Here is a 24,805-nt window from a genome sequence, read left to right on the forward strand (position 1 = left end):
AAGACTACTGAGTGCAAAATGACAAATTATAAAAGAATTTCTTATCTCCATTTTATTTTGTCCTAATTCTATAGTAGTCATGGTTTTTGTATAGCACAACCTCATTTTGTTGCACTTACAGCCCAATATTGAGACAAGTATTAATTAATCTTTTTTAGCTCAATCTATTCCTAGAAATACATGAGAATAAATCTTCAGCAAACATTTCTAACAACACACCTACTATTACAGAAACAAGGAATGTAGACAGCATCAATTTACTATCATATTGGGGTTCATCTACTTCTCTTGTACTGACTGATGTGTCCTGAATTGAGCCCCAGATTTCCCAGGAACATCAGCAATGATGACCTGTGTCTACAGGAATGACCCTGTGGTCCGCCTGTTTGATAAAATTCATTTTCCTTTCTCCCACTTCTCTGGGAGATAAAAATGTAAACTAAAATTTTCCATTAATCCCATTTGTTTAAAATGTGCAGAACTTCTTTTTAGAAAATCCCAACTCTGTCTAAATAGAATTTCATACTCCTATCATCTTAGTGTGTAATCTCTGTATGTTTATGTGCTTTTGTTACCCTTTTTGTAAGGTCACTTTAACGGGCTTAAAGAGGTTAATGAGACAGACAAAATATAAATGACAGTTTATACTTGAATTCTGTTCTGGTATCCAAATTATTCACTGTAATGATTTTCCTAATCATAAAAAAATTTTCTAATATTTCTAAAACATTAAAATTTTTCTAAACATTTTTCTAAAACAAAAAAATTTAATCTCAATCACAAAGGCTTACAAATTAACTATTGAATAAAGAATTCAAATTAGGTGTTCAGTTTTTGCCTTTTCAACTTAGCCCTTCCTCACTACCTCTCTCTTTCCTCATAATTTTCTCTTCTTTATCTGATGCTCTAGGAAAATATGTGCTGTGTCAGGAGTCAGAAAGTCCAAGTTACACTCTGGCCTTTATTATCACCAACTCAGACAAATCTCCCTTCCAGATTTCAAGAAGCATTAAACTGAAGAGCAAGATGAAGGAGTCAGGTGGCACTAGGAAACAGGCAGGAAATTCCAGTGATACATGGGGGCTGGGGAGCGTTATCCCAAGCTGATTTACAGGACCAAGAAATTAAACCATAACGGGCAAGTAGTCCCAAAATTCCTGATGCCAGAGACAAAAAGAATGAATGAGTCTGAAGAGTATACTGAAAATTACATTAGAAAAAATAAATCTTAATTCCCCTACCTCATTCACACTCTACCCATTGGAAATATCTAGATGCAGAATATGCTTTTAAAAATAAAATGGGAAAGAAATATTTGTGGGGATGCTGGTAGACCACAATATAAGTCTTAACAAATTTAAGACTTAACAAATACCAAGTATCTTCTCTAACCACAATGGTATAAAACTAGAAATCAATAATGAGGAATTTTATAAAATTCATAAATACGTGGACATTAAACAGCATTCTTCTAGACAACCAATGGGCCAAAGAAGAAATTAAAATGAAAAATTTAGAATATCTTGAGACAAAAATAAAACACAACATACCAAAAATCATGGGACATAACAAAACCAATTCTAAGAGGAACATTTATAGTATTAAATGCCCATATCAAAAAAGAAGAAAGATCCCAAACAAACCACCTCAAGGGACTGTGGTTTGTGTTTCTAACACAAGAGTAAACTAAGACCAAAGTTAGTAGAAGGAAGGATATAATGAAAATCAGACCTGAAATAAATAAAATGGAATAGAAAAACAATAGAAAAGAACAAGAGAAAGAAAGAAGGATGTAATAAAGATCAGACCTGAAATAAATAAGAGACTAGAAAAACAGTACAAAAGAACAGAAAGAATAGAATGAAACTATGAGTGTTAGGTAGATAGTGAGGGATTCTGGGTCTCCTAGGGACGAAAGTGGGTGCTGTTGCCCCCATCTTGGTCCTGTCTAACCCTATTTCTCCTTACCTGGGGGAGGAAGGAATACCCTAGGCCCTGGTGGATGTCCTTAATAATTCCCCTAGTCACTCTATTACTCAACATTCTGGGGATTCTTATATTGGGACCGATCCTCATAAGTTTTCTAACTAAATTTATTGCATCGTGTCTAGAAGCCATCAAGCAGCAAATGGTCCTATACTCTCTGCCAGCCCTGGCACCTATCTCCTCACCTACAACTACAACAATCTACAGAGACCATAAACTGAAGTCCCCCAGAGAGACCCCCAGGGAACCTACAAGAGGCCACCCTAATAGGAAAACATCACCCCTTACTAGCATGAAGCAGGCAAATGAGTCGGCACCCCTACCCAATGATTTAGGCCTTTAGAATAGAGAGTGGGGAATGTTAAGTAGATAGTGAGGGATTTTGGGTTTCCTAGGGACAAAAGCAGGTGCTGTTGCCCCCATCTTGGTCCTACCCAACCCTCATTCTCCATATCTGGGGGAGGAGGGAATACCCTATGAATCTGCCAATCAGAACTCCATGCACCAGCTGCAAAAGAATGCAGAGGACTCTCTAGCCCACAGGCCAAGTCACATGGGTACCATAAAGTCCGGAAAGTGACCTAGAACCCACATGCCTAGTTAAGGCTCAGGTCATGTGACTCCTAACTGTCTAATCAAAGTGGTTCCATGGTGACCTCTGAATCACAAGGAAGGTCCCTATCCGGACACTATAAAATGGGATGCAGACCATAGCCAACCTATCTCTTTGCCCTTGCTTTTGCCTGCTTCCGCTGTGACAATGGGTCCAATCGTCATCCATGGCATATGTACCATGCTCTGTAAACCTGTATTTTGCTCTTTCCCTACAATCCTATCTTTCTCTCCTCAGTAAACCTCATTTTCGTGCTTGCCTAACTTTGGCATGTCTGGTCATTCTTCGACCATGGGCGCGCCAAGAACCCACGGGTTCAGACTGAAACCTGAGTTGGGTTTTTTAAAAGATAAACATAATCAACAAACCTTTAGCTGGACTAAAGAAAAAAAGAGGAATCTCAATAAAATCAAAAATGAAAGAAGAGACATTACTACTGATACCACAGGAATACACATAATCAGTCAGTCTCAGACTGAAACCTAATAAATTGAGTATGACTCTAGTTTTCTGCCACTTATTATTTAAGTTAACATATCCCATGGGGAAATGAGTGAAAGTGTTGGTTTATAGTCTGAAAAATGTCAGTTTTTGCTGTGCTCATGGCTGAACAATGACCAGACACACCAAAGTAAGGCAAGCACAAAAATGAGGTTCATTGAGGAGAGAAAGACAGGATTATAGGGCAAGAGCAAGATATAGGTTTACAGAGCAAGGTACATATGCCACAGATGATGACCAGACCCATAGTTGTAGCAAAAGAAAGCTTGGTTATGGTCTGGGTCTTGTTTTATAGTGTCTGGATAGCACCTCCCCATGGTCCAGATGTCATCAGGGAACCACTTTGATGGAGTTGGGAGTTATATGACCTGAGTCTTACTGCACATGCAGATGTCCCATGAGCCTCTCTGAAAGCCCATTGGAGGGGTCAGCCACAATGGCACCCAGTTTCATCCCTAGAAGACCTGGAATCCCTTGCTATCCACCTAACAAAGGTATAGTGTTCTGATAACCAAAATGAGTGACTGAGGCAAGAACCTCAATCAATCAAGGTTTATTAAGCCAGCTTTAAGTTGTGTCCAGGAAAAATGCAAACCACAAACACATCTGTGGCTGTTTTTTCCAAAGAGCTTTGCAGAAGGTTTAGTACTTACACATTTCCTTAAAGGGATGTAGGAAGGGGACAGGAAGACAGAGGAACGATAGATCTCACCTTGTCTTTGCTCTGCACCTGGGAAGATAGGCTTATAATTGACATTATCAGTGTGGAATCAAACAGATTTTAGTTTTAGGAGCTAGATTTAGATTGCAGACCTAAAGTTACAATCAGCATGTCCTTGTTTAGGACAGCAAAGAATTTACTTATGCATAATTTGTGGAGACAGTCATCTGGAGATGCCTGAGGGTATTTGCCTTTCTGTGGGAGTCTGGCTAATGTACCATGCTTTGACACAAGGTCATGAAGTAACAACCATTCATCTGGAAGAGGGTGTTGCCATGAGTCAGCCTCCAGGCTTAACTTTTCCCTTGGCATAAGGAGTTTGGGGGTCCTGAGAGTTTTTATTTTGCTGTACAGATCCTTCAAAGGTAAAGGCAAATTGTTTCTGAGAGATTATTAGAACTATGCATTGAATAGAACATTTTAGCCAAATTTATAAGCAGTAATTTTAGAGATGTGGATCTTAATGGTGAAGTGCCATGCATTTATATCATGTTTGAGCACTGGCCAAATTAAATTATTAAAAGGAAAAACAATAGGAACAATGACTAGGCCAGGCATACCCATCCTCGGGGAGTCTCATTCCATTACTCTGAACTTCTCCACCTTCATGGCTGTGGCAGATTCTCTCATGGAACCTTTATCTCAGTGGTCTCTCTAGAGCCTCTCTTCTCAGCCATATGTTTACAATTTGTTCTCAAAGTTGACAACAATTGAGATTCATTAATACCTTTTGAACTTGAGTCCACAGGGCATCTTTAGCTTCTTCAGAAAATTGATCCCTATGTGCCTACTCTAAAAAGAGCAGATAAATCCTGGGTCACTCCAACTAACACAGAAACTGCAGAGAAGCCTATACCCTGCCTTCTAAGGACTTCAATGTAATATCTCTTAGAACAGAAATATTAAGGAATTTTCAGACTATCAAAGTCCTTTCTTCTAATTTTATAACTATTGGGGATTGTTTTTCTTTTTTTATTACACATGTGAAGGACTGTATCTATTAGGAACTGTGATTTGATTCTGGCTTGGATTCTTAGAATGTAAGATAACATACATCTTTCTTAGCTATGTCTCACATACTTGGATACTCCTACTAAGAGAAGGGTAGAATATGGATGAGAAGCCAATAGAAACATGATAAATTTTATACTACTCAGATTCACATGGCACATCTTGTCTTTGCTTTACCTCTTAGGAAAAACAAAGTCAACAGCTCACTACAGTCATTCAGATTGTCAAAGGTACGAGTTTTATATATTTTTAAGTGACTGATATTATCATTCTATAAATGTGGATCATGAAATCAATCATGAAAATCTGGAAGAAAATGCAATACTTGCCAAAGACAACAGGTTAGTATAAACAGGGAAGGGTGGGTTGCAGGAAATCCATTTCAGTGTTTAACATCACCTAGTACCTCCAAAAGTTGTATGGGAAAATGATAAGATTGACAAGAATTCTTATAATGACACGATTTTTCTAATCCATATGCATGTGAATTAGAGGGGCCCCTTTATATCATCTTTGCTTCTTAATCAGAAAAATCTAAAGATGCACACAGAATATCACCACCAAATTTTCCTTCCCTGGGAATTACCAATTCATCTACAAAGAACTCGTATTGTCAAAAACATGGATGTCTCTCTTCCTGGTTTCTGTATGCCAAGAACAGACAACAGGAAAGTTTGGGTCATGAAGAACTGTCATCCTTAGTTGCCATTGAAGATTCTAAGACTTTGAGCAAAATCCATTCTGCGATGCTGCCTATAGATCTCTCAAGATTTCTATTCTCAGAGATATATTTTAAATCAATGCCTGTAAACTCTGAATGTAGCAAACATATAAGAAGATGCTAATTAATATGATTTATTGATGCCTGACCCTTATTCATGCAGAGAAAAGGCTTACAACATAAAATGAGATGATCTTCAGCATTGTCTGTGTGGAGAAATTCCTACTTGTTTCTGAAACAAGGATGTCAGAGATTTGGACAGTAATGGAGTTGAGGATCTATAGCAGATACCCAGTGAAGCATCAAACAGTTCAGGAAAAGGACAGAAAGAAACAGGAAAGCGCAGAAAGCAGAATCAGGTAGAGAGATTTCTACCAAGAGCACAGAAGTAGGAAAGATTAATACAATCAGTGGAAAGTGGTTTAAATGTGAAAATTTCATAAACACTTTGAGAGGAAAGAATAGTTCAAAAACTTATTCTTGGCTGGGCGCAGTGGCTCACGCCTGAAATCCTAGCACTCTGGGAGGCCGAGACAGGTGGACCGCTCGAGGTCAGGAGTTCGAGACCAGCCTGAGCAAGAGCGAGACCCCCGTCTCTCTACTAAAAATAGAAAGAAATTATCTGGCCAACTAAAATATATATAGAAAAAAAATTAGCCGGGCATGGTGGTGCATGCCTGTAGTCCCAGCTACTCAGGAGGCTGAGGCGGTAGGATCGCTTAAGCCCAGGAGTTTGAGGTTGCTGTGAGCTAGGCAGACGCCACGGCACTCACTCTAGCCCAAGCAACAAAGCAAGACTCTGTCTCAAAAAAAAAAAAAAAAAAACTTATTCTTCTGAAAAAAAATGTGAGTAGTTATTCTATAATACATTTTGTTAAATGCCCAGGAATATGCCCAGGAACTTAAGAAATGAAAACAACTCTAGCAATAAGGTCACTTACATAGAAGATATGGGCTTCCATGGAAGCCCAGTGAGACATTGGTTTGGGCCAATTGGATGGTGAATAATGAATGACCTGATTCCGTTGGTTAAAATCAGCTTTTCCTCTTCTCCTCTGAGAAACTCTTCAGTTTTTATCATCTTTACTGTTTCCCTTTAGATCTACTGAAGATCAACAATGAAAAACAGAACCATGTTTAGTGAGTTTATTCTATTAGGCCTCACAAATCAACCTGAACTCCAAGCGGTAATATTCATCTTTCTGTTCCTCACCTACATGCTAAGTGTCCTAGGAAATCTGACTATCATCACCCTCACCTTACTAGACCCTCACCTCCAGACCCCCATGTATTTCTTCCTCCGGAATTTCTCCTTTTTAGAAATTTCCTTCACGTCCATTTTTATTCCCAGATTTCTGACCAGCATGACAACAGGAAATAAAGTTATCAGCTTTGCTGGCTGCTTGACTCAGTATTTCTTCGCTATATTTCTCGGGGCAACAGAGTTTTACCTCCTGGCCTCCATGTCCTATGATCGCTACGTCGCCATCTGCAAACCCCTGCATTACCTGACCATTATGAGTAGCAGAGTCTGCATACAACTTGTGTTCTGCTCCTGGCTGGGAGGATTCTTAGCTATCTTACCTCCAATCATCCTAATGAGCCAGGTAGATTTCTGTGCCTCCAATATTCTGAATCACTATTACTGTGACTACGGGCCCCTCATGGAGCTTGCCTGCTCAGACACAAGTTTCTTAGAACTGATGGTCATACTCTTGGCTGTTGTGACTCTAGTGGTTACTCTGGTGCTGGTAACACTTTCTTACACATACATTATCAGGACCATTCTCAGGATCCCTTCTGCCCAGCAAAGGACAAAGGCCTTTTCCACCTGCTCCTCCCACATGATTGTCATCTCCCTCTCTTATGGCAGCTGTATGTTTATGTACATTAATCCCTCAGCAAAAGAAGGAGGTGCTTTCAACAAAGGGATAGCAGTACTCATTACTTCAGTTACACCCTTGTTGAACCCTTTCATTTATACTCTAAGAAATCAGCAAGTGAAGCAAGCTTTCAAGGACATCATCAAAAAGATTGTGAAATCTTAAAAAAATAGAATACATTTCAACAAAAAATATATATATTTTCACTTAATAAATACGCATTAAGTGTCTATATGTCAAGTGCTTAACTGTCCCTGGAGGATAAAAATTGAAAAGTATATGTCCTAATTTCAAGAAATCTATAGTCCAGAGTGAAAGAAATGTTTATAAACTGTATATTTATATGATAAATTTATAAAGAATAAAATAACATGTGAGTGTTATTCAAGAAGGGTGAATGAGAATCCAAAAAAAGAACAGTTGGAAAGAATTAGTTCTGTTTTCTAGAAATGATTTGAAATCATTTCTTAAAGCAAAACATATTGCTTATTTGGGAGAGTGGGAGGATAAGAATTTAGGGTGAAAAAGGCCAGATCATAAAAGTATATACTATAATTACAGACCATGGAGTTAGTTGTGCAGTCATGAGTCAAGAGAAGTTTTCAGAAAGGAAATGATATTATCAGCATTGTTTTGCAGAGAATGTAATATTGACATTTTTCCTCAGCATGAAGCCCTGGAAGCTATGCTTCCATCAAGGTGTCAATAATTTTGATTCTCCTCCTTTTTAAAATTTATGTTTCAACTGTAGCCATTACAACTTCCATTCTTTCATAAGAGGAAAAGAAAAAAATTCACATTTAGTTTACTTTTCTCCAAATAAGGAGAAAATTCTCAAGATTTTGTCAACATACATGTCCATTTTCTAGAGGTTGTGGCTAGAAGAGGTTTCTAGAGCCAAGGTTAGAAGCCTCTCACTTCTAAACAAAATCTATTGTTTCTTTCCTTATCTAACATCTTTTTAAGTTGATGGCATGAGCTCTGCTTTCTCTCTCTAAGTTTCAGGTGATTCTTTCTATTATGATTTTATTTTATTCTTTTTGTTTCCTTTCATTAAATATTAGAAAAGACATTTCTGGCTCCATTTCTTTAACTTTTCCCCAAATTTTTGCTTTTGTTTTCAATATAAACCATGGATGACTGTTTAGTAAAGTGACAAAGTATATAAAGTATCAATGCAGTTTTATATCTAGAATGTTCCAGATTATGAATCTTGAAAAACAACTGGGAATAGACTACCCTATCAAAAACTCCACACATGGATTCAAGGTAACAACTTGAATTTGAATAGGTAGAGGTAGGGCCTCAACTTCGGTGGAAGTAAGAACATTTATTTAAATCTGAGCACCTGCGCATAGTTTAATAATATCCTAACACATTGTAGGATGTTGGTTACTGTTTGGGGTACAAGTGAAACATAATCTAGCGCATTCACATGCTTTATATGTGGTAATGGTGCTGCTCAAGTATTGAGGAACAAGCTGGATTGGACTGATCATGACAGCAAATTGTTAGAACCACAGAAAGTACTGGAGAGCGCATATTTTTTAATAAAGAGTCCTTTGTGATTACTCTGCCATGAGACAGACACAGCCATGACCAACTGCAACAGCAGACTCTGGTTCTCTCAAGACCACAAGGCCTGCTTTCCTCACAGCAGAGGGGCCTGGCCCATGTGGCCATCCTTTGCAGGGTGGAGCCCTGAGTCGCTGGGACAGGCTTGTGCTGGCCCTGCTTACCCTGCCCCTGTGCCTCTCCTCGGGGTCTGGAATCCTGCAGTGCTACAGCTTTGAGCACACCTACTTCGGCCTCTTTGACCTCAGCGCCATGAAGCTCCCCAGCGTCTCCTATTCCCTTGGATGCTTTGAGGCCTTCCTGTCCCTGGACACTGGGTATCGCGCACCAGTGAGCATGGTGCAGAAGGGCTGTGGGACAGGCCCGCCTATGGGCCAGATGCAGTCCAACCAGGACGCGCTGCTGCCTGACTACTCAGTGGTGTGTGCCTTCGAAACTGAGTTTTGCAACGCCGACCTCACGACCCATGACACCATTCCCAACCTGACCCAAGCTCCCAACCCACAGATGCTCAGCGGCACCGAGTGCTACGCTTGAGTGGGGGTTCACCAGGAGGACTGTGCCCCTGAGAAGTCCCGACGGGTCCAGTGTCACCAAGACCAGAGTTTCTGCTTCCAGAGCAATGGCAGAATGACAATATGCAATTTCTCAGTCCCTGTGTACATCAGAAACTGCCTCCGGCCCTCCTGCACCACCATGGGCACCACCAGACCCTAGACAGACATTGATCTCCAGGGCTCCTGCTGTGAGGGGCACTTCTGCAACAGGGACTTGGTGACCCAGCCCTACACCACCTCTTTGGCCCCTGTCCCTCCCCTGGCTCCCCAAGTCATGGTGCTGTTCCTAGAGGTTCTTCTGCTGGTCGGCTCTAGGTGTAGACACCCCCTTCCCCCGCCAGGAGGCTGGGGGCAGGGTCCATGAACACACCCTTCTCCTGTGTGCTCAGCCTCTATCAGGTGGCTTACTGGAAACTGATGTCAAAACAAGAGTTGCACTCCCGTGCCTCTGGTCCTCCAGCTCTCTCTTCCTCCTGCTTCCCGACCACCACCCTTCCCCTACCTAGTCAGCAGGCCTGGTAGAAACGGACACAGCCACTAGCATCCCAGGATAGAGAGAAACAGACACATCCCGCCCCACATTGTCAGAAGAGCAATTCTGACAATAGTTGTTACTAACTGAGCACCAGCCAGGCACCAGGCAGTCCTCAACCCGGCTTCCTGTACTCTCCCCCTGGAGCCTAGTCACAGCTAAGGTGGTGTCTTTATTGGTATATTATCATTAGAGGCACAAGAATATGCTAACAGTTAGAAGCCCAGACTCTGGAGCTAGGCTGCGTGGGCTTTAATCCCAGCTCTCCTGTTCAGCCTCGTGACCATGGGCAAGTTATTTAAGTTCTCTGTGCCCGTGTTTCCTCACCTATAAAGTGGAAGCGAAAATAAACTCTATAATAAGAAGACTTGTTTCACAGTGGTTGTGGTGAGGATTTAATGAGATGAACATATGGTACCTGGGACACAGCAGTCGCCCAGTGCAAGTGGGCTATTGTCACAAGCCCCAAGTCACAGATGGACAAAGTGAGAGACAAAGGCCCTTGCTTGAGCTTGTGCACTTAGTGAGTGGAGAACCAGGAGTCTGACTCCCAGCCCCATGAACCTCTAGGCAACCCCACCTCCCAAACAAATGAGTGTTGATTGATTCGACAGAAAAACACATGAGGCAAAGCTAAGTCAAGTGAAATTCTCCGACCCGTGGAGGTCAGGGAAGACTTCCTAGAGGAAGTAAACCTTGAGCAAAGTCCTAAAGAATAAATAAGAGTTACCAAAAAGAAGTAGGAGGAAGGGCATTCTAGGTGGAAGAGACAAAGGTCTGAGGTAGGAAGGAATATGGGGCACACAGGGCACTTACATGAGTGCATGAACCTCACATAAATGGAATCCTACAGCATGTCCTCTGTGCACATGTTCACAATGTTCCTTCACATCCTTTCTGCCCCTTGATCTTCCCAGCAACCCAGTGGGACAAGCAAAGGAGTGAGTTGCATAGTGCTATGGTCTGAATGTTTGTATCCCCTCAAAATTCATATTTGGGCCGGGCACAGTGGCTCACGCCTGTAATCCTAGCACTCTGGGAAACCAAGACAGGTGGATCGTTTGAGCTCAGGAGTTCAAGACCAGCCTGAGCAAGAGCAAGACCCCGTCTCTATTAAAAATAGAAAGAAATTAGCTGAACAACTAAAAATATATAGAAAAAAAATTAGCTGGGCATGGTGGCACATGCCTAGAGTCCCAGCTACTGGGAGGCTGAGGCAGAAGGATTGCTTGAACCCAGGAGTTTGAGGTTGCTGTGAGCTAGGCTGATGCCACGACACTCTAGCCTGGGCAACAGAGTGAGACTCTGTCTCAAAAAAAAAAAAAAATTCATGTTTGAAACCTGATCACCAAGGTGATGGTGCTAGGAGGTGGGACTTTTAGGAAGGATTAGGTCATGACGGGAGAGCCCTCATAAGTGGGATTAGTGCCCTTATAAAAGAGGCCCCAGAGAGCTGCCTTGCCCTCCCACCATGTGAGTACATAGCTAGCAGGTGCCATTTATAAACCAGAAACCTGGTCCTCACCAGGCATCAGATCTGCTGGTGTCCTGATATTGTGGACTTGCCAGCCTGCAGAACTGGAGAAATAAGTTTCTGTTGTTTATAAGCCAAAAAAAAAAAAGATTCTTTTGTGTAAAGCTGCTGCTATTTTGAATATCTGAGTTTCTTAGATTGCTAACTAGAGATCACTAATGACTTTCAGTTCATTCCAAATTCACTAAACTTGGAACTCCACCTTCCAATTGGTAAAGAAATATTTTTAAACAGCCTCACACCTTAATCATTACATTCCCCCATATCCACATTTCTACCAAAACCTATGATGAAGTGGAAGCAATGCCATATAGTGTTTAAAACATAGGCTTTATTTCAAATCCAAGATTCAACTTTCTACCAGTCATCTGGGGATAGATACTTGACCTCTCTAAAGCTCACCTTTGTCAACTCTGAAATGTGTATAATAATAATAATGTCTATCTTATAGGATAGTTTTGAGCATTAAATGAGAAAATAGATGTAAAATATTAAAAGATAACCAGTATTTATTAATGTTTAATAAATGATATCCATTATAATCATATGATAATTGTAAACAATATCCTTTCCAAAGAACTGGAGCTTAACTGGAAAGAACAGCTTTTAAATTGATTGGTTTAATATAAATAGGGCTGTAAAACTATTGCCCATTCTACTTGAAATCCATCTACAATAAGGCCAGTATATTTCTACTCCCCATATGTCCAGTTGCATGCTTCAATAACCAGATCAGTAAAGGTCTTACACTTCAGATAAAGCCATCAGAATACTTGACAGCAGGTTGTTGGAACTGAGCTAACATCAACTTCATGTGCCTGAATATCTCTGGGGGATGTATTAATATGAATTAATATGCTGAAACAGGGGAGGAGGGGGATTCATGTAAGTCATAGTTTAAGATCACTATACATACATAGCCAGTGCGATGAACACGCTTGAAGCTCTGACTCGGGAGGGAAGTGGGGGCAAAGGCAATATACGTAACCTAAACATCTGTACCCCCATAATATGCTGAAATAAAAAAAAAGATCACTAGGCATGATGTCACTCACTCTTCATAATCTAAGCATTTAGAAATGAATTTTGAAAAGAATGTATCACCTTCTAAGTGAGCATATCAGAAAGAAGTTATGCTCTTCTAAAATTCTTCATCTAGGCTGCCTTTATGTTAATACATATTTGGAATGTAATCTAAGTCATAGATAAGCAGGAGGAATGACTTCTCTGATTCTGAGGCTTTGCTACTGGAATGTTCAGAACCTAAATAAATAAATTGATGAGTTTTATTCCCCATGTCACCACAGTGCACAAGAATCAAAAAAAAACAGCTTTAGCTACATAGTATTCTCAGGATAATATTAATATAATACCAGTGCTAGGATGAGGAGATTACGAAAATGAGTGAGAGCTGATCTTGCCACACTCGTGCATTCATCCTTCCATTGACTTTCCTTAAAGCTTCCAGAACTTGCGAATTTATGGATTACAAATCTAAAGAGTTTGTGTTCTCCCAACACCACTTCTTGAAAAGAGTTTTAAATAAAATTCAGAAGAATGAAAGAGAAGTTTTTAAGAAGTCAAGTAAGGCGTGACAAAAACATGATTAGGACAGTTTGTAATGACTTGAGCTCTCTGGCCTGAAAATCATATTCACTCATTTTTTTAAATTCACCCAGAAGGTCACAAACCTGGGCTTAAGCTTCTTCCCATACATATCAATAGACAGTATAGCTGAAGCTACACTGGAGTCCTGTACTCTGAAGCTAACAATCACCCATCTGAGAAATAGATCCACTGAGAGGAAAAAAACAAGATTATACACTGGACAATATATGATATAAAGAATTATTGAAACAGAAACATTAATAATTTTATCTTTTTCAATAGATTTATGGGGTACAAGTGTTTTTTGTTAGATGGATGAATTGTATAATACTAAAGTCAGGGCTTTAACTGTACTCATCACCAGAACAGGGTACATTGTATCCGATAGGTAATTTTTTATCCCTCACTACCCTCTCTCCCTCCCCTCCTTCTTAGTTTCCAATCTCCATTATACCACTTTATTTTATATATATACACCCAGCATTTAGCTCCTATTTGTAAGTGAGAACATGTGATGTTTGTTCTTTTTCCATTCCTGAGATACTTCACCTAGAATAATGGTCTCCAGTTCAAGTTGCCACAAAAGACATTATTTCATTCCTTTTATGGCTGGATAGTACCCATGGTATGTATATACACATTTTCTTTATCCACTTTTCAGTTGATGGGCACTTAGGTGGACTCCATATCTTTGCTTTTGTGAATTATGCTGTGATAAACATTCGAATGCAAGTGTCTTTTTGATATAATGACTTCTTTTCCTTTGGGTAGATACCCAGTAGTGGGATTGGATAGAATGACAGGTCTACTTTTAGTTCTTTCAGAAATCTTCATACCATTTTCCATAGAGGTTATACTAATTTACATTCCCACAAGAGTGTATAAGCATTCCCTTTTCACTGCATCCACACCAACATCTATTGCTTTTTGACTTATTAATAATGGATATTCTGACAGGGGTAAGGTGGTCTCATTGTGCTTTTAATTTGTATTTCCCTGACGATTAGTGATGTTGAGCATTATTCATATGTTTATTAGCCATTTGTATATCTTCTTTTGAAAAAAATCTATTCATGCCTTTTGCCCACTTTTTGATGGGGTTACTTGTTTTTTTCTTGCTGATTTGTTCAAGTTCTTTGTAGATTCTGGATATTATTCCTTTGTCAAATGTATAATTTGTGAATATTTTCTCCCATTCTATAGCTTGTCTATTTACTCTGTTGACTAGTTCCTTTGCTGTGCAGAAACATTTTAGTTTAATTAACTCCCATTTACTTACTATTGTTGTTGTTGCATTTGCTTTCGAGCTCTTACTCAAATTCTTTGCATAGGCCAATGTCCACAAGAGTTTTTCCTACATTTTCATCAAGAATTTTTATGGTTTCAGGACTTACATTTAAATATTTAATTCATCTTGAGTTAATTTTTGTTCATGGGGAGAGATATGGATCCAATTTCATTCTTCTACATGTGGCTTTCTAATTTTCCCAGCACCATTCATTGAATAGGGTGTCCTTTCAGCAGTGTGTTTTTGTCTGCTTTGTCAAAGATCAGTTGGTTGTAGGTGTGGTTTTATTGCTGGGTTCTCTATTCTAAGAGATCAAGAGCTAGCAAACCTCCCACGGGTGTAAGGGGAGGAAAAGTAATTGCTCCCCCCACCCTTTCTGCCAGGCTCCTAATCCCTCAGGAGTCAATCTCTACCAAAATTTTGCTCCTTCTTGTTCTGCTCTGCCACTTCTTCCCATGGGATCTCTGGAAAGGGTAAGTTCTGGCTCTTTCCCTCAGTATTTCATCTGGACTATGCTTTCTCACCTGAAACTTCTTCTATTTGGGACCATCTGGTATTCAACATCTCTAGTCAGCCATCTTGTTCCCCTCCCGGTCAAGAATTTTAAATAAATATAATTTCCTCAAAAAGATACAGAAAACATTGTAATCTTAAGGACAAAACGTTATAAAATAATGACGGTAAAATACTGTTGGTAAAAGGAAGCAAAATCCATTATAAATTGATGAGGTTAGAAAACATAACGAATGAAGTAAAGAATAAAACAAATGAGACTAATACTTGGAGCAGTAAAAGCAAAGCAGAAATAATGAGCCAGAAGATCAGACATGCTGAACTCTCCAATAAGACAACAGAAGACGATAGAGATTAGATAGAGATAGATAGATAGATACCAAAAGACAAGTGCAGGTGCCAAAACAAATAGACATAATAGGAGTCATGGGTGAAAAGAAAGGAAAAAGAGAGAAGAAAATAATAATATATTTTCTATAATATAGAAAGATGGCAATTGAAAGATACTAAAATGTCCAAACTACCCAAAGTAATATATAGATTCAATGAAATCCCTACCAAAATACCAATGAATTTCTTCACAGAAATATAAAAAGAAATTCTAAAATTTATATGAAATCACATGGCCGGGCGCGGTGGCTCACGCCTGTAATCCTAGCTCTCTGGGAGGCCGAGGTGGGCGGATCGTTTGAGCTCAGGAGTTCGAGACCAGCCTGAGCAAGAGCGAGACCCCCATCTCTACTAAAAATAGAAAGAATTATATGGACAGCTAAAAAATATATATAGAAAAAATTAGCCAGGCATGGTGGTCCATGCCTGTAGTCCCAGCTACTCGGGAGGCTGAGGCAGGAGGATCGCTTGAGCCCAGGAGTTTGAGGTTGCTGTGAGCTAGGCTGATGCCACGGCACTCACTCTAGCCCGGGCAACAGAGTGAGACTCTGTCTCAAAAAAAAAAAAAAAAAAAGAAATCACAAAAGACCCAAATAGCTAAAGCAATCTTGAGCAAAAAGAACAAAGCAGGAGGCATCACACTACCTGACTTCAAATTATACTTCAAAGATATAATAACCAAAACAGCATGAAACAGGCATAAAAACAGACACATATACCAATGGTATAGAATACAGAGCCTAGAAATAAATCCATGCATTTACAGTCAACTGATTTTCAACAAAGGTGCCAAGTACACAAAATGAGGAAAACACACTCTCTTCAATAAATGCTTCAATAAATGGGAAAACTGTATATCCACATACATAAGAATGAAATAGACCCTTGTCTAACAACATGTACAAAAATCAACTCAAAATACATTAAATGTAAGACTGAAACTATGAAATGACTACAAGAAAATGAAGACGAAGCTTTGCACATTGGCAGTATCATAGCAATGAGGTTTATCTGAGGCACAATTATTGCTGATTGAACACTTTTCCCAATACCCATGACAACTTGGAATATACTCAGCATTGGCATAAAAAAATGAAAAAAAAAAAAAGAAGAAGAAAAGCTCTATGACATTGGTGTGGGCAATGATTTCTTGGATATGACATTTCTCCTCCCCCACACCCAAAAAAAGCAGCTCTTTCCACAGTTATGCCCAACTCAATATATGGCAACTTAATCCTTCTAATTGTTCAGGCCAAAAACCTTGGAGTCATCTCTGACCCCACCCTTTTGTTTACACCCCATATCCAACCCAGCAGCCAATTCTGCTGCCTCTGCCATCAAAATATGCCCAGAATCTGGCCACTCTACCATCTCCACCACTCCCACCCTTGTGCCAGACACCACCATCATCTCTCACCCAGATTATTGCAGCAGCTTCCAGACTGGGCTCTCTGCTTTTGCACTTGTCCCATACAGTCTATTCTCAGTACTTCACTTAGAATGACACATTTAAAACCAAAATCAGATCATATTATTCACATCCCAAGCATTCTGAGAACTTCCCAAGTCACTCAGTGCACAAGCTGAAGTCTTCACAGTGGTCCACAAGAACCTGTGTGATCTTACCTCTCTGACCTTGCTTCCCTTCCCCCTTGCTCAACATGTTCTGACTTTGTCATGCTTTCTTAACCTCAAATGCACCAAGCATGCTCCTTCCTCACTTTTTTTCTTCTTTCTGGAATACTTTTCTACTAAATAACTGCATCACTCACTCTTTCACTTCCCATAAATGTCACTTTCATTTCTGCAAATAAAATACCCCTCCTAGCATTGTCAGCTCTCTTTCACACTCAGACTTGTGTATTAGTTTGCTAGAGCTGCCATAACAAAGCACCACAAAATGAGTAGATTAACCAACAGAAATTTATTTGTCTCAGTTTTGGAAGCTAGAAGCCTGAGATCCAGTTGTCAGCAGCATTGGTTCTTTTTCAGAGCTATGAGAAGGAATCTGTTTCACTCCTTTCCCTAGCTTCGGGTAGTTTGCTGGTGATCTTTGGCTTGTAGAAGCATCACCCCAATCTCTGCCTTCATCTTCACGTGGTGATCTCCTTGTGTTCGTGTCTGTCTCCAGTTTCCCACTTTTTTATAAGGACATCAGTCATATTGGGTTGAAGCTCACCCTAACGACCTCATTTTAAATTGATTACCTCTATAAAGACCCGGGAGATAGCCTTCACAGAGGTAATCAATTTAAATAAATATAATAAGGTAATCAATATAAATAAAGTCACATTTTGAAATACTGGGGATTAGGACTTATGTGGGGGCACACAATTAACCTATAACACCCTCCTTTATTTTTTATCACATGTATCGTCATCTCACTCATTTTGTATCTAACTGTTGATTGATTTTATTTGTTCGTATCCTACCTCTAGGGAGGGACTTCAGTAGTTTTCTTGGCAGTTGTATACCCAGTGCCTAGTACATTATGTGTGCCTGGTAAATAATAAATATTTGTTGAATGAATGAATGAATGGGTTAGCTTATTATCTATTAATGTATGCTCTTTAGATACAGGACACTAATCATTATTAGTTCAAATGCTTTAAATGCTTAGTAATGTTATGAATGAAAATATTCCTGAGGTCAGGTTAGAAATGACCAAAGGTTTTAACAGATTCTTATCTTAGCATCTAACACACAAAATTAACATTGTACGTTCTTCATCTCAAGTTGAGATCATCACAAATGTAACAACTATAAAATCAGCAACCAGAAACCTCTGACATTAGAATGTTTCCTCAAAAAAGAAGTCAAAATTTCCAAAATGACTGTTAATCTTCCAATAGTCATATCACTTCTTTATCAAGCAATCTAAGCTTGTCCTAAACTTTAAGAAGCAGCCTAGCCTTTTCTTTTTTTTTTTTTTGAGACAGAGTCTCACTCTGTTGCCCAGGCTAGAGTGAGTGCCGTGGCGTTAGCCTAGCTCACAGCAACCTCAAACTCCTGAGCTCAAGCGATCCTCCTGTCTCAGCCTCCCGAGTAGCTGGGACTACAGGCATGTGCCACCATGCCCGGCTAATTTTTTCTATATATATTTTTAGCTGTCCATATAATTTCTTTCTATTTTTAGTAGAGATGGGGTCTCGCTCTTGCTCAGGCTGGTCTCGAACTCCTGAGCTCAAACGATCCGCCCACCTCGGCCTCCCAGAGTGCTAGGATTACAGGCGTGAGCCACCGCGCCCGGCCAGCCTAGCCTTTTCAAATAATTAATTATCAAATAATTTTATCCATGAATTACTTCCTGAGCAGATGTTCACCTCTTGCTCTCCTTTCCTTATTTTATATTGTTTCTTGCTCCCAAATTTCAAGCCCGAACAATTTACAGCCTAGTTTGACTCACCAATGAGATATAACCACTCATTCAAGTTACTTCTATACTCCTTCCTCATCTTTCTGAAGAGGAATTAATCTCTAGGGAAAGAGATTTCTTTAAGCAGACAACATTTACAATATGTCAGTGCCAAATGCTTTCCAATGGTGACTTTAACTTTCTTCTGTATGAACACATTTGAAAGAAACAAATGAACTATTGCCAAATATACTTTTACAATAATTCCCTCATTGGAGAAGAGAAATAGAAAGTATTTGTGGGGTATATACTATGTACCACCCCTGATCTATGCCCTTAACAATTATAATTCTATTTAATGGGCCTTATTATCCTCATTTCATGGAACAAAAAAAATAAAACTCAGAGAGATAAAGTTTTGTGTATCATTCAAGATGGAGTTGATTATTGTGCTACATTTGGTGAGACCATGTTCCCTCTCTGGGCCTCATCATTGTTGTGAGAATTATATGAAACCATTTATGGGGAAGCAATTTGTAAGGCATTTGTGCCTAATTCTGGCATTTTGTTTCCAAGGCTAGCATTTTTTTCTGGTGCTTGTACTCTATTGAAAAACAGGTGATTAATCTGGTAAAAATTTTTTAATTTTTTTTAAATTTTTTTTATTGATACATAATAATTGTACTTATTCATGGATTACATGTTACGTCTTGATACAAGCACACAACATACAATGATCTGGTAAATTATGTCCCGTGAAGATGTCCTTGAATGACGTGTTAGCTCTTCTAGGGAATATATATGTATCTTAACAAGTTCTTTGTTGCCTTAAATTGGAGATTTGCAAATGTTTTCTTAGAAGTGACTCACAGGCAAATATGAGCTCCCAGCCCTACCTCAATTTGTGCATTGTCCACTTTTATCTGTTTTATATTTCATTTCTGCATGCACCCTCCAAAAATGAAAACTGATACTTGCTGTCTTTGGCCAATAGTCTATAAATGGGCTAATTAAAACCAAGCTAATGATATTTGAAAAATGTGGCATTTCAAGGCCTCCATGACCTGCAAATAGTTCCACCTAATCTGCTTGTCCACAGCCAAATCCAGCTATGACCACCCACTGGGAAAAGAGAATATTATGACTCCATGCCCTTCCTCTTCTCTGTAGCTGATGCTCTCTTGCTAACTCCCCCACGACAACCAATTCACTTCCGAGCCAGTCCCTCTGGACCCTCTTCCCTCAGTTGTATTTTAAAGTTTGTTCCCAAAGTTGTCAACAAAGGACATTCATTAGCCTGTTCCAAACAAGAATTCCCAGGGCAGCTTGTGCTTCTTCACTCAATTGATCCCCCAGTGCATGCTCTCAACGGAACAGATATGCCCTGTATCACTCCAGGTAAAGTATAACGTGAGATAGGAGGGGGAGAGATATTCTGCCTTCTGATGTCATCCACTCATTTCTCCTAGAGCAGAAAAACCCAGGACTACTCTGCTCCTCAAAGTCCTTCTTTTAGCCTCCTATTTATTGGCTCTACTCAAAAAAAGGCAAGATGTCCAAAAGCTCTGATTCGGCTTCATTCCAAATGAGTTGAAAAGCAGAGATCAACAAATCCCCACTAAACTGATAAGGGACAGGAGCAACAAAAGACTACTTCTTACCAAGAGAAGCCCTAGGAGTTAGTGTATTTCTACAAAACACAGTAGAGAACTTGGTGGCAGAGAATATTAAAAATGAAATAAATTTTATATTATTTTGTAATTATATAGCCTTATAATTTTGATTTACCCAAAAATATTTAGGATTAAAATCCCACCTTAGCCATTTGCATAGTCAAGTGAGGAAATATGCTTCCTGTTTATAGCTTCATTTATTTTACTTCTCTGAAGTTGTGACACCTGAAACTGATACAGATGTGAACACTCAACCACTCCCTGAAGACTCCAGGTTGGTAACCAGGAGGACAAAGACATCCAGAACCTTGTGTAATTTTTCTTAATCCTTGATTCCAACTATGGACTCAAGGATTTTATATGTGATCTATTAGGGGATTATAAAATCAATGTAGTGGGTTGCAACCAGCATTTGATAAAACTTTAAAATAGAAAATGTCAGATTATATCATATGTAGTAAAAAATATTCTGTAAAACTTTTAAATTAAGATATGTACATGTTTGCTGAAAAAATATATGAACTTTAGAATGAATTGTGGTCAAAATGCTTTAAAGCTTCTGCCTTATAAATATTTATAAAAAAAATAACTAGAAAAAGTCTTGAATATATCAGTAAGGACACTCCAAGATAATGTGACTCTTTCACCATGTGAGCTCACAAGTAGAAACTTGAAATGCCCATGAAATGTTCAAATATGGAGTCTTTCAGAAAACCCTGGATTATAATTTTATGTTTTCCCCTACAGAATTCACATACCCACATACACAAAATGTTTTACACATGATTTAGTGGATTCACAGACATAGTAAATCTAATCTAGGAATTAATGAATCCCTGGTTAAAAGCTCCTGTTTAAATGTTCTCAAGCTCCTAAAATTTCCTTGGAATGTAATAGAATCTCCTTATCCTTACAGGAAAGCAAAACTCTAGAGCTAAAGATTCTGAAGATGTTTGGGGAAGTAAGTGCAGATTACTATTCTAATCTAATATTTACTGATCCCTAGACAGGTGTTTAGAATGTTTCAAAGGACAGAATTACATAATCCATATACACAGATCTCTGAATTCTACTAAACAGACATAGGCAGAAAAGTTTAGGGGGTCCATTGGGAAGAAGTGGGGAGCTGACACTTTGTTGGCATCAAAGGAATTAAGGGAGTTGGACTAGAAGAAAAATGAAAGATTCATATAATTATATGAAAAAGATCAAAAAAAGCAAGGAAGAGTAAGAAAAACAGAATTTTGAGAAGAGTTATTTAGGCAGACAAAGGAAGTAGGGCAATGGGTAGAGTCAATGGGAAGTAAGGAACAGGAAGAAGGGATGGAATTAGTAACTGTTCTGGAAGGAGGCAGCAGCTGGAGGCATTCCTTTATTAACTTATTTCACAACTTTTTAAACACCATCCGTGAGGCAAACACTTGCTTCATGCTGGTACTGGGGAGAGCGTCACATGGGGAAATAATGACAAGAACTTTCCTATCTGGGGCAACAGGACTGGGGAGGATCTAACGCCATTCAAATGGGCCAGTCATCTAGATCATGTCATCAGAGGAAAAGTTCATAGTCCATTTCATTTTGTTCTCAGGTTTCACCTGTCCATTTCAGAGCACCTCTTCCTTTCTCACCTTTGATTATCCTCTTTTTCACCTTGAAACTCAAAATTTTTTCAACAATGAGAAATAAAACCATGTTGACTGAGTTCATCCTTCTGGGTCTAACAGATGTCCCTGAACTCCAAGTGGTAGTTTTCACCTTTCTTTTCCTTGCCTATTTACTCAGCATCATCGGAAATCTGACTATCCTCATCCTCACCTTGCTGGATTCCCACCTTCAGACCCCCATGTATTTCTTTCTCCGGAACTTCTCATTCTTGGAAATTTCCTTCACAAACATCTTTATTCCCAGGGTCCTCATTAGCATCACAACAGGAAACAAGAGTATCAGCTTTGCTGGCTGCTTCACTCAGTATTTCTTTGCCATATGCCTTGGGGCAACGGAGTTTTATCTTCTGGCTGCCATGTCCTATGATCGTTATGTGGCCATCTGCAAACCCCTGCATTACACGACCATCATGAGCAGCAGAGTGTGTTCCCAACTGGTTCTCTGTTCTTGGCTGGGTGGGTTAATGGCTATTATACCACCAATCACCCTGATGAGTCAGCAGGACTTTTGTGCATCCAACAGGCTGAATCATTATTTCTGTGACTATGAGCCTCTTCGGGAACTCTCCTGTTCAGACACAAGCCTCATGGAGAAGGTTGTCTTTCTTGTGGCATCTGTGACCCTGGTGGTCACTCTCATGATAGTGATTCTTTCTTATGTATTCATCATCAAGACTATTCTGAAGCTCCCCTCTGCCCAGCAAAGGACAAAAGCCTTTTCCACTTGTTCTTCCCACATGATTGTCATTTCCCTCTCTTACGGAAGCTGCTTCTTCATGTATGTTAAGCCCTCAACAAAAGAAGGAGACACATTCGGCAAGGCAGTAGCTCTACTTATTACTTCAGTTGCTCCTTTGCTGAACCCCTTTATTTATACCCTAAGGAACCAACAGGTAAAACAAGCCTTCAAGGATACAGTCAAAAAGCTTGTGAATCTTTAAAGAACTTAAGAATTAAACCCTTAATAGATGACTCCCTACCATGTACCAACCTGTCTGCTCATTACTAGCCACTCAAACAATGAGTTAAACTCCAGTCCAACTAGAGAGACTTCAAAATAAATAAATTACAACCTCTTAAGTGTTAATATAAAGAAATGAATAGGGTTTTATAAGTGAAAAAGCAATTAAGTGACTCAATGGTTAAAAAATGACAATGTTTTCAGAAGGGATGCCATTTAAATTGGGTCTTAGTAGGTAGGACTAAGACAAGCAAGCAAAAATAGAGAAAGGGAAATTTGGGTAGAAAGAATATTTTGGGTAGGAGCACAAAATTTCAATCCAAGAAGACCGATTAAATGCTATCATTAATTTCAATCAAAACAAAAAGTCAGAAAAAGTTGTAGAGATGGCAATTTTAGCTTTGAATGAAGTTAAATTCTCATTTAAAATAAGTTAAAGTCCCATAATGTCAAGGCATCTGAATTTGGGACCAGATCTATGAACTGAGCAATCCTTACCATGTAGATGTTGAGTGATAAGGTGGGAATAGATGAGGTCACAAATAGAAGCATGTATAGAAGAAACTTAAATTTTAAATGTGAAGCATCCTCCCAAAATTTAAATAGCAGAAGAAGGAGAAGGGATAATAAGAAAGGCCAAAGATCTGTGGAATTCATGAGAAGAGAATATCTCTAGAAACATAGCTTGTTGTCAATGTGAAATGCTGCAGAGAGTGATTAATATGAAGAATGAAAGTATGAGAATTGACAATTAGGGTGTCATTAGGTTGATAGCCATTTTCAGCAAATGTGGAAGTCGGAGGTGGGGTAGGAAGAAATCAGACTGTAGTGGGTTACTGATGAGTGGGAGCTGGAAAGTTAGAGAATGATAAAGTGGAATTTCAAAAGTAATGAAACGACTGATCCTCAAGTCACATTCCCCCATGTTATCCTGTGCTTTCTCATTAATAGTATCATAATAATGGTTATGAATGTAAGGTCTGTATTCACCTCTAGTCTGTAAGGCCCAGGAGTGTAGGGATATCTTTTTGATCACAATTCTATCTGCAATGCCAAGCTATGGTAGGTACTCAATAAATCAATGTTAAACAGTGAATGTATAGATGGACGGATGAATGAACAAATGTATGAGGGAGCCCAGGATAGATTTTTTTCAAGTAAAGAGACTTGATTATTTGAGACTTATATACTGAGAACAATGAATTAGCAAGGCATGCTACACATGGACTTCTTAGATCCACCTGGAAATTCCACCCCATTTTAAATCTGGAGAACTGAAGCTTGGAGATGAAATAACCTGCACAAGATCACACAGGTAAGTGCCTGGACTAGAATCAGAAGCCAAATATGTCTGATGCCAAGCCCACCTGCTTAACTACTCAGCCATACAGCCATTCTAACTGGTTTTTACATTTGCTCAGCATTTCTAAGCATTTTAAGTAACCTTGCCTTTTTACCTATCTCTCACTTTCCAAGCTCTCAGCAAGCTTTGTTAGAAGTCTTTAGGGTATGAATCACTTCAGGAAGTTGGAACCATACAAAAGCCCATGTTCTTCCACCCTGTGGCTCTTGACTTCTCTGAAGATGCTTCTGCTTTCCACATCCATATCTGTTATGACCAATGTGGATCTATTTCTTTTCTCTCTTTCAGAGGGAACATAAAACCCCAAAGAGTATGGGAACTAATAAAGTAGGATTTTTGCCTCCACCCTCATCTGC

General features: G+C 39.2%; 2 protein-coding genes, 1 non-coding gene and 1 pseudogene across 3 annotated transcripts; all 4 read left to right on the forward strand.

The window, feature by feature from the left end:
• The first annotated feature begins 6,671 nt into the window (after positions 1-6,671).
• Positions 6,672-7,601, forward strand: LOC138397294 (olfactory receptor 6C4). Its single transcript, XM_069491238.1, has one exon. It carries the CDS (start codon positions 6,672-6,674, stop codon positions 7,599-7,601), a length of 930 nt encoding a protein of 309 aa, XP_069347339.1.
• Positions 7,602-9,188: 1,587 nt separating this feature from the next.
• Positions 9,189-9,932, forward strand: LOC138397295 (ly6/PLAUR domain-containing protein 5 pseudogene; annotated as a pseudogene).
• Positions 9,933-16,405: 6,473 nt separating this feature from the next.
• Positions 16,406-16,540, forward strand: LOC138397649 (U4 spliceosomal RNA). The gene has a single exon (XR_011235785.1). It is a non-coding gene; the product is annotated as a U4 spliceosomal RNA (small nuclear RNA).
• Positions 16,541-20,581: 4,041 nt separating this feature from the next.
• On the forward strand, positions 20,582-23,081 carry LOC138397207 (olfactory receptor 2AP1). The gene is made up of 3 exons (XM_069491168.1): positions 20,582-20,735; positions 21,741-21,748; positions 21,957-23,081. Exon 3 carries the CDS (start codon positions 22,137-22,139, stop codon positions 23,064-23,066), a length of 930 nt encoding a protein of 309 aa, XP_069347269.1. The 5' UTR covers positions 20,582-20,735; positions 21,741-21,748; positions 21,957-22,136; the 3' UTR covers positions 23,067-23,081.
• The last annotated feature ends 1,724 nt before the right edge of the window (positions 23,082-24,805 follow it).

This window comes from Eulemur rufifrons, chromosome 16 (assembly GCF_041146395.1).
Source record: "Eulemur rufifrons isolate Redbay chromosome 16, OSU_ERuf_1, whole genome shotgun sequence".
Classification (NCBI taxonomy): Eukaryota; Metazoa; Chordata; class Mammalia; order Primates; family Lemuridae; genus Eulemur; species Eulemur rufifrons.

What these genes read in the sequence shown, in the direction of transcription:
- LOC138397294 (XM_069491238.1), top strand. Translation starts at nt 6,672, where the DNA reads ATGAAAAACAGAACCATGTTTAGTGAGTTTATTCTATTAGGCCTCACA.
- LOC138397207 (XM_069491168.1), top strand. Translation starts at nt 22,137, where the DNA reads ATGAGAAATAAAACCATGTTGACTGAGTTCATCCTTCTGGGTCTAACA.